This window comes from Triticum dicoccoides, chromosome 5B (genome assembly GCF_002162155.2).
Source record: "Triticum dicoccoides isolate Atlit2015 ecotype Zavitan chromosome 5B, WEW_v2.0, whole genome shotgun sequence".
Lineage (NCBI taxonomy): Eukaryota > Viridiplantae > Streptophyta > Magnoliopsida > Poales > Poaceae > Triticum > Triticum dicoccoides.
The window spans coordinates 467,440,706-467,452,458 of NC_041389.1; the positions used below are offsets into that span (position 1 = coordinate 467,440,706).

General features: G+C 50.8%; 1 protein-coding gene across 1 annotated transcript; it reads left to right on the forward strand.

Moving 5' to 3' along the window:
* Positions 1-7,113: 7,113 nt before the first annotated feature.
* LOC119310861 (cinnamoyl-CoA reductase 1-like) lies at positions 7,114-8,916 on the forward strand. The gene is made up of 6 exons (XM_037586481.1): positions 7,114-7,274; positions 7,344-7,513; positions 7,613-7,801; positions 7,885-8,047; positions 8,134-8,323; positions 8,429-8,916. Exons 1-6 carry the CDS (start codon positions 7,136-7,138, stop codon positions 8,709-8,711), a joined length of 1,134 nt encoding a protein of 377 aa, XP_037442378.1. The 5' UTR covers positions 7,114-7,135; the 3' UTR covers positions 8,712-8,916.
* The last annotated feature ends 2,837 nt before the right edge of the window (positions 8,917-11,753 follow it).

Sequence of the window (11,753 nt, forward strand, 5' to 3'; positions counted from 1 at the left end):
GTCAATGCCGGATTCAAAAGCTCTCGGCCGAACAACAAAACACTACCTCTTAAGGACAACAGTGACGAGCTATCCAACCTAAACAAAATTTTCGATCAGATATGTCAAATCCACAGTACCCCCGGGAAGCCTGCAAACCACACCCACCGAGATTGTTGGGTCTTCAAGCAGTCCGGCCGACTCAATGCCGAACACAAGGGGCTCGACACGCCAAGCGAGGACGATGACGAACCCCACAAGCAGAGCACCGGAAAACAAAAGACTTTCCCACAAGAAGTCAAAACAGTAAACTCACTTCATGTGATAATACGGAACAATAGTGCGGCACCTGCTAAAGTACGCATCGCACGGTCCACGCCAGCGGAATCCCGAGATTGGATGTCAAAACCAATTACCTTCGACCACCTGGATTACTCCAGAAGTATTCGAAACGCAGGATGGGCTACTTTGATATTGGATCCTATAATCGACGGACTACAATTTACACAAGTCCTAATGGATGGCGGCAGCGATTTAAACCTGCTATATCCGGACACAATCCGCAAGTTGGGGATAGACCCTACCAAAATTCGCCATAGCAGCACTTCCTTCAAAAGAGTGACGCCAGGCCCTTATGCCAAGTGCACGGGCTCCTTACTACTAGAAGTTGTGTTCGGTTCATCCGACAACTTCCGTCGCGAAAAGCTAATCTTCCATGTCGCCCCATTTCAAAGTAGCCACCAAGCGCTATTGGGACGCGAAGCTTTCGCCCGCTTTAACGCAATACCACACTACGCGTCTCTTACACTTAAAATGCCCGGTCGATGCGGCATCATCTCATTAAAAGGTCGTTCAAAACCCCGGACACGGCTAGGCGAGTCCGGCATAAATAAACTAGGGGCTTCCTAGACGCACACCCCTTTACAAAAGGTTGCATGCATAAATAATGAGAGCCAATAAAGCTCAACTTTATTCATTTTTAAATCATACTCTGTTTTAAATACATTTCTTGCACGATATCTTTCCAAACAAAGTTCTTCTCTTTTACAGATGAACAGTGTGCTACACCCGTCCAGGATACAGCACAACGGAGACACAGGCGCAGATGTGCAGCAGGGACCCGTTGCAAGGATTCTTTTCAGATTAAGACTCTGCGTAAACCTTTCTTACTGTCTCTTGTTGATACACATCCCCCGGTTTTTTTACCATAACTGATGAGGAGGCTGGCTTTTTGGCATCGGCCGCGTCAGAAAATTTCGCCCGTACCCGGACACTAGGGGCTTAGGGCATTGTTCTGCCCGTTATCATAAAGACCGAATACCTTAGGGAGTGTTCGGCGTCTCGAGTTAGGCCTTATATGCATCAGCTCCGAATCATGTCTTTTGTCAAATGTTGGGTTTGCCCGGCTCCTGTGTTTTGCTGCCTTACGTTCCGTATCATCGGCTAACGCGACACCAGGAGAACTACTGCGATTGTGCCCCGGTTCGGCCGGGCGAGCACCTCAGTAGAGAAAGCCGAAAACTGACTGTCATGATATAGCGAGAGACTGGTCAACCACTCGATCGACTAGCGGAATGTCTAGAATTCCCCTGCTTTGACGAAGGACCATTTCCCTGTCAAGCACATACGTGCCCCGAATTCAGAGAACGCGGTGGCCCTAGGGGCTATATCGTAGCCCCACCTTCGAACTCCTATGGCTAAGTGAAAGTGATAAAGCATTATAGTCCGGTTGCCTAGTTTGCCACGCTACCACCTCCTTCACAGGACCAAGACATTGGATTAAGTGTGAAAATGCGCTATTTTGCAAACACCCCCGCACCATGTGCGTGGGGGATGAAGCCGAAGGCTGCCATCTTTCAGGTTATATACACGTATACATTAACGACCGCACAGGAGATATTTCAATACTTGAACGCACAAGTATAAAAAGCACTTATATTATGAATATCGTTTTACAAATCATACATGTCATTTGAACATAACATTTTTCGAGCACTACGACTCTATTACACGAGCGCCCTGCAGGACTTCCCCAAAATGGTGCTCGGCGGGTAACCGGCTCTCGTCCGAACCCCGGGTTGCAACATCAGTGGCATCCATCTCCGTCCAGTATGTCTTCACATGGGCGAGAGCCATCCGTGCACCCTTTATGCATGCCGACCACTTCATCACCTTAATATGCGGCACCGCCCCAAGGAATTGCTGTAATAAGCCAAAATAACACTTCGGCTTGGGCCTATCCAGCCACAGATGAGCCACTACATCTGTCATGGCAAATCCGGACAATCTATTCAGCTCAGCCCACTCAGCCAACCGATCGTTCAATGGAAGTGAACGCTCCGGACTATGGAATTGAGACCAAAAAAGCTCTTCCATCCCGTGATCCTTTTGGCTTCGGAAGTGCATAACCGCATCCGCCGCACTCGCCACCAAATCCAGATAAGGATCCTTCGCACCCCACAGCTGGCCAAGCTGAGCATACTTCTGATCTGTGAACTTCCTGCGCAGCAGGAAGGGCTTTCCAGCCGCAATGTCTCCGGCCTGACGCAGCTCCTCCTTTATAGCCCTCATTGCAGAACGGGCATCCTTGGCTTCGGCGGTGGCCTCCTTCAGGTCTTCTTGCTCCGCTCGGCGTTCTTTTTCAAGAACCTCATAGCGGTCGGTGACATCCTTCAGCTTCACGGCCATTCCGGCCATCTCCTCCCTGCTTCGGCAGTGAGCAGCCTTTTCGGCTTTTAGCTCCTCGGCTGCCTTCGAGGCAGCCGCATCACTCCTTCTGGCCTGCTCCTTGGCTCGAGCAAGCTCTGCCCGAAGGTCCTCCACAACAGCGGCACCATCTGCATTAAGCATACATGTTGTAAGGAGTGGGCATCAGCTCCCTTACTAGGTGACCATGGAGAAACAACCTACCTTGTGACTCGTCAAGTCGTTTATTGACCAACGCGATGTCCGCATCCGCAACCTCGAGTTGCCACTTTAGCTCGGCAACTCTATCAGTCCGGCTGGCCACCAGACGATCCGCCACCTGCATAGGAAAGGCGAGAATTAATAACTGAGATTATGATCATCGGCACGTTGTCGCTTTCGACAACATACCGAGTCTCAGGGGCTACTATCTATACAGGGCGCACTCTATGTGTAGAACTGTCAAAAGGTATGTCATTTTTACGTACCTCAAACCCCTCAAGTAAACTTCTGACGGCATCATGCAACCCGCCCTCAGCGGATGAAATTCTTTCAATCATCGTACTCATTAATGTACGGTGATCTTCTGAGATAGACGCCCTCTCGAGCAGATCCTTCAGCTCCCCCGGCCGTACACCAGTTGGTGCCAAGCTCTCCGGCCCTGCCGGACTCGGGGATACCCTCCGCGACGACACCTCAGGGTCGTCCGCCCCGCCTGACGGTGCGGCGGATGGAGGCGTCTCGCTCTCCATCATCTCCGGACGAAGGTCCCCCGAAGACGAGCTCAGCTGAGAAGGACGGAGATCCGAACTACAAGGTTAAAACTTCGGTTATCCTCAGAAGCAAAAATAGGGATGTCCCTTATTACAAAACTCCCCTTTTTCTACTTACGGCTCACTGGAGGGCTGATTCCTTAGGGGAGATAGTGCGGCCGGGGCTTCCCCTGGCGCAGGACCCTCTGGTGAAGATTTCTTCCCCCGCTTTGAGGCCTTAGCCTCCGGATCTTCGGAAGCGGTCCTCTTCTCCCCCTGGAAGGAGGGATTCTCGATCCCCCCTTTCTTGAAAGCCTCCTCGGTAGAGGCGGTAGTTTCTCTGTTTTCCCCTTCGCCCTCCTCTGAAGGCGCAACCTCCAGTATGTTGACCAACACGGGATCCGGCGCGGTCTCCGGGAGGGGGCCGGACACCGTATCAGTTTTGCTTGCGCTATCCACTCCTGTTCAAAGGACGATTGGTTAAAAGGCAAATCCAAGATATGCAAACAAACGGTATGTCCGGACACAGGGCTACTTACTTGAGTATCCGGGCGATTGCAGCTTAGGCCGGCATCCTCGGTCAATTCCGGACACACCTCTTGTGATCCGAAGAACAATTTGTACATCTCCACGGGTGTCGTACCCATGAAGTGTTGGAGAGCTCGTGGCCCCTCCGGATTGAATTCCCACAGGCAGAGGGGGCGACGTTTGCAGGGTAAAAGACGCCGAATCAGCATAACCTGCATCACTACGACCAGATTGATCTCCCTCTCTTGAAGGTCTCGAATCCGGCCCTGCAATAGGGGTACGTCCTTGGACGGCCCCCAGTCAAGCCCTTTGTTGACCCATGATGTCACCCGTTGTGGAGGGCCAGAGCGAAAGACAGGCGGCGGCCTCTGCCTGCTGCCCCTGGGAGCGGTAATATAGAACCACTCATGTTGCCACATACCGAGCTCCTCCTGAAAAGAGCCCTCGGGCCATGGAGCATCGGCCCTCTTGCTTATAATCGCCCCGACACACTCTGCCTGACGCCCCTCAGTCATCTTCGGCTCCACGTTGAAGGTTTTGAGCCACAAACCGAAGTGTGGGGTGGTGCGGAGGAAGGCTTCGCAGACGACAATGAACGATGAAATATGGAGGATCGACTCCGGAGCCAAGTCATGGAATTCCAGCCCATAGTAAAACATGAGCCCTCTCACAAAAGGATCCATCGGGAAGCCTAAACCCCGACGGAGGTGAGACACGAACACGACGCTCTCACCTAGCTCGGGAGTAGGAATGACTTGCCCTTGGGCAGGCAACCTATGCGAAATCTCGTAGGTTAAGTACCTGGCTTCTCTCAGCTTTAGCTCGTCCTCTTCCGTGACGGAGGAAGGCATCCACCGGCCCTGTAGGTCGGAGCCGGACATTGTCGAAGGTCCGAAGCGCTCGAATCTGGAGCCCTGAGTGCTGGAACTTGGGGCGAAGGGTGGATTCGATTGAGGATTGAAGAAAAGAAACGAGCCTTGGTCTCATTATAAAGAGGGAGAATACCAAGAGCCGTCCCCGTGACCGTTTGGAACTCGCCCTCGATGGAGCGGGCGTGGCAACGGGCGCGGTTGGGTTACCCACGTCCGTATTGATGGGAATCCCAGAATAAGGGGAACACGATCTCTGCTTCGACAAGACGTGCCAAGGAAACCGCTTCGCTAAACGCGCTGAGGTGGTATAATAAAAACGATTCAAGTAAAGTCTTGGTAGTGGTGTGACGTCACGCCATAAAATACGTCAGCAGATTGAACTTGTGTACATATTATTCTCTCTACGGTGGTATGTGGAATTTATTTTACAGAGCCGGACACTATCCTGGCGTTCACAATCTTCAATGAATTATTTGGAAGAGGAACCCGCCTTGCAATGCCGAAGACAACATGCGCGCCGAACTCGTCGTCATTGAAGCCTGGTTCAGGGGCTACTGAGGGAGTCCTGGACTAGGGGGTGTCCGGATAGCCGAACTATCATCATCGGCCGGACTCCAAGACTATGAGATACAAGATTGAAGACTTCGTCCCGTGTCCGGATGGGACTTTCCTTGGCGTGAAAGGCAAGCTTGGCAATACGGATATGTAGATCTCCTACCATTGTAACCGACTCTGTGTAACCCTAGCCCTCTCCGGTGTCTATATAAACCGGAGGGTTTTGGTCCATAGGACGAACAACAATCATACCATAGGCTAGCTTCTAGGGTTTAGCCTCCTTGATCTCGTGGTAGATCCACTCTTGTACTACCCATATCATCAATATCAATCAAGCAGGAGTAGGGTTTTACCTCCATCGAGAGGGCCCGAACCTGGGTAAAAACATCATGTCCCTTGTCTCCTGTTACCATCCGCCTAGACGCACAGTTCGGGACCCCCTACCCGAGATCCGCCGGTTTTGACACCGACAACTGGCCTGTCTCAGCATTTTGTGTCACTGGTGGAAGCTTTTTGCGGCGCCGGTGGTAGCTTCCTGGAACACAGTTGTAACATCACATGTGTCACTTCGTGTTTGCAGCTCCGGTGAGATGCCGTAGCAAATGTCGGTTGCAGCTTCCCATTAGCTGGTTCCAGCAAAATTCGCTGGTGGTCACAACTCTCTTGCCGATCGGTTGCAGCTTCAAAGGCCAGCCGGTTGCGGCAATGCCGACTGGTTCACAACTTCTGTCGTCGCCCTGGTTGCAACAATGGCGGTGGTCATCTCCAGCACCTGTAGATCACCGCTGGCCGCTCTCAACGACAACGCTCATCGCGGCCACTGTCAGCGGCGAGAGCGCTGGTCCACGGGAGCGTCTCACGGGTCTCCGGTCAGTTGCAGCAAAGGCGGTGGTCATCTCCAGCGCCTGTAGATCACCAGTGGCTGTCTCAAGTCTCGACAGTGGCGCTCACCGCGACCGCGGTCGCCGGTGGCAGTGCTGGTTCAGGGGTGCGTAGAGATGCAGGCGAAGAGGTGAGTGGACGCGAAGAGGAGAGCGAAGGGAAAAGAGGTGGGGAGGAAGATTCAGTTAAAGAAAAACATGTTCACGATAGCACGAATCGTTGCGCGATCTAAGCGCGTGCGTACGATCGGCGGAGCGTTTCAGCCGGCCTGCCGGCTACAAGCATTTACCTTAGGGATTTTACCCGCTTGTACTCGGGACGTTTTGAACTTTGAATAAAATCCATGGCTCACCTAAGAAAAGAACTAACATTTTTTTATAATTCAAAAATAAATAAAATAAATAACCATGACTGTTTTTGAAAGTTATAACCATGACTGTGAAAGTTGTAACCATGCATGCATCTGCAAATGTTGGGGCCTGCTGTTACTGTCGCGACGAACGTGCTCAAGACCGAAGGTGAACTCTGCAGCGGACGACGCGCCGTCGGCTGTTGCCCTGTCCGGCCCTGGTGCGCCCTGGCGTCTCCCCGGGACCGGCAGTGGACGGGTCTGCATCTAGGAAGCTATAGCTACAGCCATGGAGGCAAACAGGCTCAGGCTAGTTGGCCAACTTGGGGGTGGCAGCGACAGCGGCCTCGCTAGGACCGGGGGTGGCCGATGATGGGTGTCCGGCCGGGCGCTGGAGCCTGGACCGCTGGTCCTGCCATCTTCTGCTCTCCTTTTCTGCGAGGGGAGCTGCACCTGCATCCACTCTCTCGTGCGAGGGGAGCTGCCTCTACTTAAGGCAGGCCGTGCCAGCAAGAACAGACGCAGAGCGGACCATGCCGACGCGCGCAGAGGGAAATGGTGGGAGCGGGAAGACGGTGTGCGTCACCGGCGCCGGCGGGTACATCGCCTCCTGGCTCGTGCAGCTCCTCCTCTCCCGCGGCTACGCCGTCCACGGCACCGTCCGCCACCTCGGTACGTACGTGCCCGGCCGTGTCAGCGGTGTCATAACTGGGCAACTAGTGATTCCCGATCCTGTTTCAGGCGAGGAGAAGACCGGCCATCTGAGGCGGTTAGAGAACGCTTCCGAGAACCTCAGGCTCTTCAAGGCCGACCTCCTTGATTACGACGCAATGGCAGCTGCCATCGTGGGATGCCAGGGAGTTTTCCATGTCGCCACTCCCGTTCCTTCGGGAATCTTAACCGATCCAGAGGCAAGCAAGTTTCATAACTGTAGAACTGTTGATATTGCATCAATGATTCCTGTTATGTAGGTACACTACTAACTCTTCCTTTCGTCCACAACCATGTAGCTACAAATGTTGGGCCCTGCTGTTACTGGCACCACGAATGTGCTCAAGGCCGCCTCTGCCGCCTCTGCCCAGAGAGTCGTCGTCGTGTCATCCATGGTCGCCGTCGAGATCAACCCCAAGGACTGGCCCCAAGGTAAAATCAGAGATGAGAGCTGCTGGTCGGACAAAGAATTTTGCAGGAGCAACGAGGTAACCGTACCATGACTGTAATAATCAGAAATCTTTATAGGGTCCAACCTTTGACTATGTCATTTTGCCATGCATATCTGCAGAGCTGGTACCCAGTTGCTAAGATCGCGGCGGAGGCGGCGGCACTCGAGTACGGGCGGGAGACCGGGCTCCGCGTGGTGACTCTGAATCCGGCGCTGGTGTTCGGTCCCCTGCTCCAGCCGAGCATCAACACTAGCAGCCAGTTCCTCATCTACTTCCTCAAAGGTTTCAGCCGCCAACTAAACTCGTAACAGTGCGCTGCGCATGCTCTGTTCCGTCGCGTGATTCCTTGTGTGTCGGTGGTAGTGCAGGAGGCCCTGACGAGACGAGGGACAAGCTGTGGCACATCGTCGACGTCCGCGACGTCGCCGACGCGCTGCTCCTGCTCTACGAGGCGCCCGAGGCCACGGGCAGGCACATCTGCGCGCCTCACTTCATCACCGCCCGGGAGCTGCTGGGCTTGCTCAAGAGCATGTACCCCGGGTACCCCTGCATAGCCGAGTAGAACTTCTGATCGCCCGCAGATTTATCATATACGTACGTATTGATTTCGGCAGCGTGTAAGCTGGGGCTAACGGGTAACTCCATCCTTTGGGTGTTTTGCAGGGAGAGTATACGTGACATGGATCACCCGGCTCCGATGACCTCCGGGAAGCTGGAAAAGCTGGGGTGGAGCTCCCGGCCACTGAGGGAGACGATCACGGACACCGTCGAGTTCTGCCGGGAGGCCGGGTTTCTTGAGGACGTGGATGGTTTCCCCTCAACCTCTAGATTTCTTCCATTCGCCCGGCCATGGCTGCCGCCTCATCCTCCCCAGCGAGCTCGCCAAGCCCGCCAACTCCGAGGGCACCAAGCCCGTCACCAAGTTCACCTCCTCTTAGATCGCTAGCCTTTGGCAGCGCTTGTAGTTACCTAGTGTTTGACTCGTTTGTTTTGAACTTAGAAGTGCTAGTGATGGATGAATTTTTTGGACGTTTGTAGACAGATTTATGCAGTGATGCTCTTGGGAAGGTTGTTGTTGTCACTGGTCATCCCTGTAGCTTAATACGCTACTCTGCAATAAGTTTGATTTGAACGATTTTATTATCCTTTAACATGTTGAATTTCTATCCCTCTAGTACAACAGTTTGAAAAACAAATCATTGGCATCTTAAAACCAATCAGCACCCAGAAAGTCCATCTATAGTCTAGGAATTTTCAGTTCTGAAGACGTAGGTCCTGATTTAACTCTAGTCTATAGCTCTTGATTTAAGTTCTAGAGCTGTTGTTCATTCTTATCGTCAGTTGTTTCCTAAACAACAATGGAGATCTGGACTACTTGCCTGCCTCCCTATTTCTTGACTACAAGTTACAACTCTGATTTCTATGCACTTTTGGTGAAGCAAATAGTCCTCTGGTTGTAGTTTGTTGGCGGTATCACCCAGATTGGTTCTTATTGATGGACACATTGGTTCTTCACTCTCAGATTATATGTGCCATTTAGTCTACTCTGCTAGTACTATCTTCCATGCATTCATTATTTCATTCTCCACTCTCAGATTATATAATGCAATATGAAAATTTGTTAAACAACTAAGCAAGGAAATTCTTTTTATAGTTTCTCATTATTTAACCAAGGACATTATGAATCTAGTTTGAACATTGTACTCTGTCTCTAAGTACCGTTAATGATGAACCTCATGTACTGCTTCTAATTATATCCAGTCAAGACAAAAAATGTTTTAGCTGCTGCTAATTATATGGTGTAAGATATACAATGTGTTAATATGATTATATGATTGATGATATTTCTTCAGTTGTTTGTTCAAATACCCCGAGCTCAAGACGTACCTAAATTGTATTGGTTCAAATACCCTAAGCTCAGGATGTACCAATGTGCTGAAATTTCTATTTGTGTCTCTGATCATGTCTGAACTAAAAACTTTGAGTCCTCCAAAATTATCTTCTGTGAGGCCATGATGATTCCAAGATGCTTCTCATAGTACTGTATGCTTGTTTCTTTGTTATTCTCTCATGTTTTACTGTTAACAAGATTTGATGCGAGTGAGGTGTACATGTATGCATGAGCTAGCTGTTGTTTAGGTCAGGTTTAAGATATAGTATGATACATTATGCAAAATTTAAAATCAGATACGTTCATGTCGGTCCGTCTGATTGAATATCCAAGGTTCAACGCATAAGCTTGATGCATAAAGTGGCACCATATTTTTGATATTTTCAGGGTTTTTTCGCATCTAACCCTTGGACCAATTCATCTTCTTTTATAGGGACCTGATCTTGCGGAAGGCGGGCGACCATGCTTTGCTGCCACAAGTCTCCTCTACTCTGTGCAGCCCGCAAACATGTCTCGGAGCATTCACCGATCAAACATGTGCTTATTTTGTGATAAATCATTGACTTTCATTGACCAAACATCTTGTATTTTTTATTTGGACCGTGGCATGTGTCATGTTTTTCATTTGAACCGTGGCATGTACCATTTTCAATTGAACGGTTGATAGTACATTTAACAGAGCCTATTTGCTGTTTTGCGTAATCTAGTTGCACCTTTGTTGCAAGTACATTTCCCCTATTAGCTTTTGAAGTTGTAAAAATTGCATTTTTATTATTATAGGATAGTAATGTTGCTAACCCTGTGTATGAATCCCCGTGTAACAAATAGTAGGGGTGTGTGAGGGTTTTGGAGATTAGGGTGATTTGAGAGGATTGGGTGAAAGGGAGGGATTCACCAAATCCTCTAAAAATCCCCTCTCCCAAAATCTCCCCAATCTACTTCTACCAAATAAGGCCTTAGGAGGTCTTTGATCCTATGATGGGGATCCTTGTCCCTTGAGAGGTCTTGATCCCCAAGATGGAGGTACAAGGAGCAAAGCTCTCTCTAGTAATCTCAAATACTTTGATAACCCTAGCAAGTAGGAGGGGTCCTATATATAGTGCTAGGGGAGATAAGAGAGGAGGAGAGGGGATACATGGGCATCTGGCCCGATTAGGCACGCGCAGGTATCGGACATCCAGGCTGGGGCCGGATGTCCGAGGCTTCATGGGACACCAGATGTCCTGGCTAGGGCCGGATGTCCGGCCTGGAGCTGGCCAAACTATTTTATGCGTTGAGTGTCCTCAGGTCAGATATCAGGCTGGGGCCTGGATGTCCTGGCTGTCGGGCCGGATGTCCAGCTCTTGGAGCTCTGCATCGGCTGCCTTGTTGCTGGTATTGGTGACTAGGGCGCCAGATATCCGGGTCGGGGCCAGATGTCTGGCCGCTGTACACTTCCAGCGGTTTCTTCCATTGTGCTTCTTCGTGCGCCTTTGTGGGCACTTGGTCTAGTGGTCGTCTTTATTCCTAAGCACACATAGCTTTTCCGATTGAGGTAGTAGCCATATCTCATGTGGTTCATACAGAAGCTCATTAAGGAGAGATGTCACCTCGTTCTCGATAGCTCTTGCACGTGCTCATGTCATCGGTCCACTTGACACTTGGGAAGACGAAGGTAGGTCCATGGCGATGATCTTAGGATGCTCTACATCATCTCCCTCCCCCCTCCCCTTGGGAAAGATCCATTCTAGGATCGATAACCTCATTACCATGGAAGGGAGATAGGTCTTTAACGTTGAAAATCTCGCTAACGTTGTGCTTGTCACGCGGGAGGTTGATCTTGTAGGTATTGTTGTTGTAGCGTGCTAGCACCTTGAATGGTCCATCGGCTCGGGGTAGAAGCTTGGACTTGCACTTGTTGGAGACACGGTCTTTGCATAGGTGTAACCACACAAGATCTCCGGGGTTGAACACCATGGGGTGCTTTTTGAAATCGATAAACCTTCTGTTGTCACACCAGAAATTCCGAGCCATTCCATTCAGAACTTCTGAGGTGCCAACAGAGAGTGTCCCGGTGCTTAGGTACTCACTTCGAAGCCACTGATTGATTTCCATTCG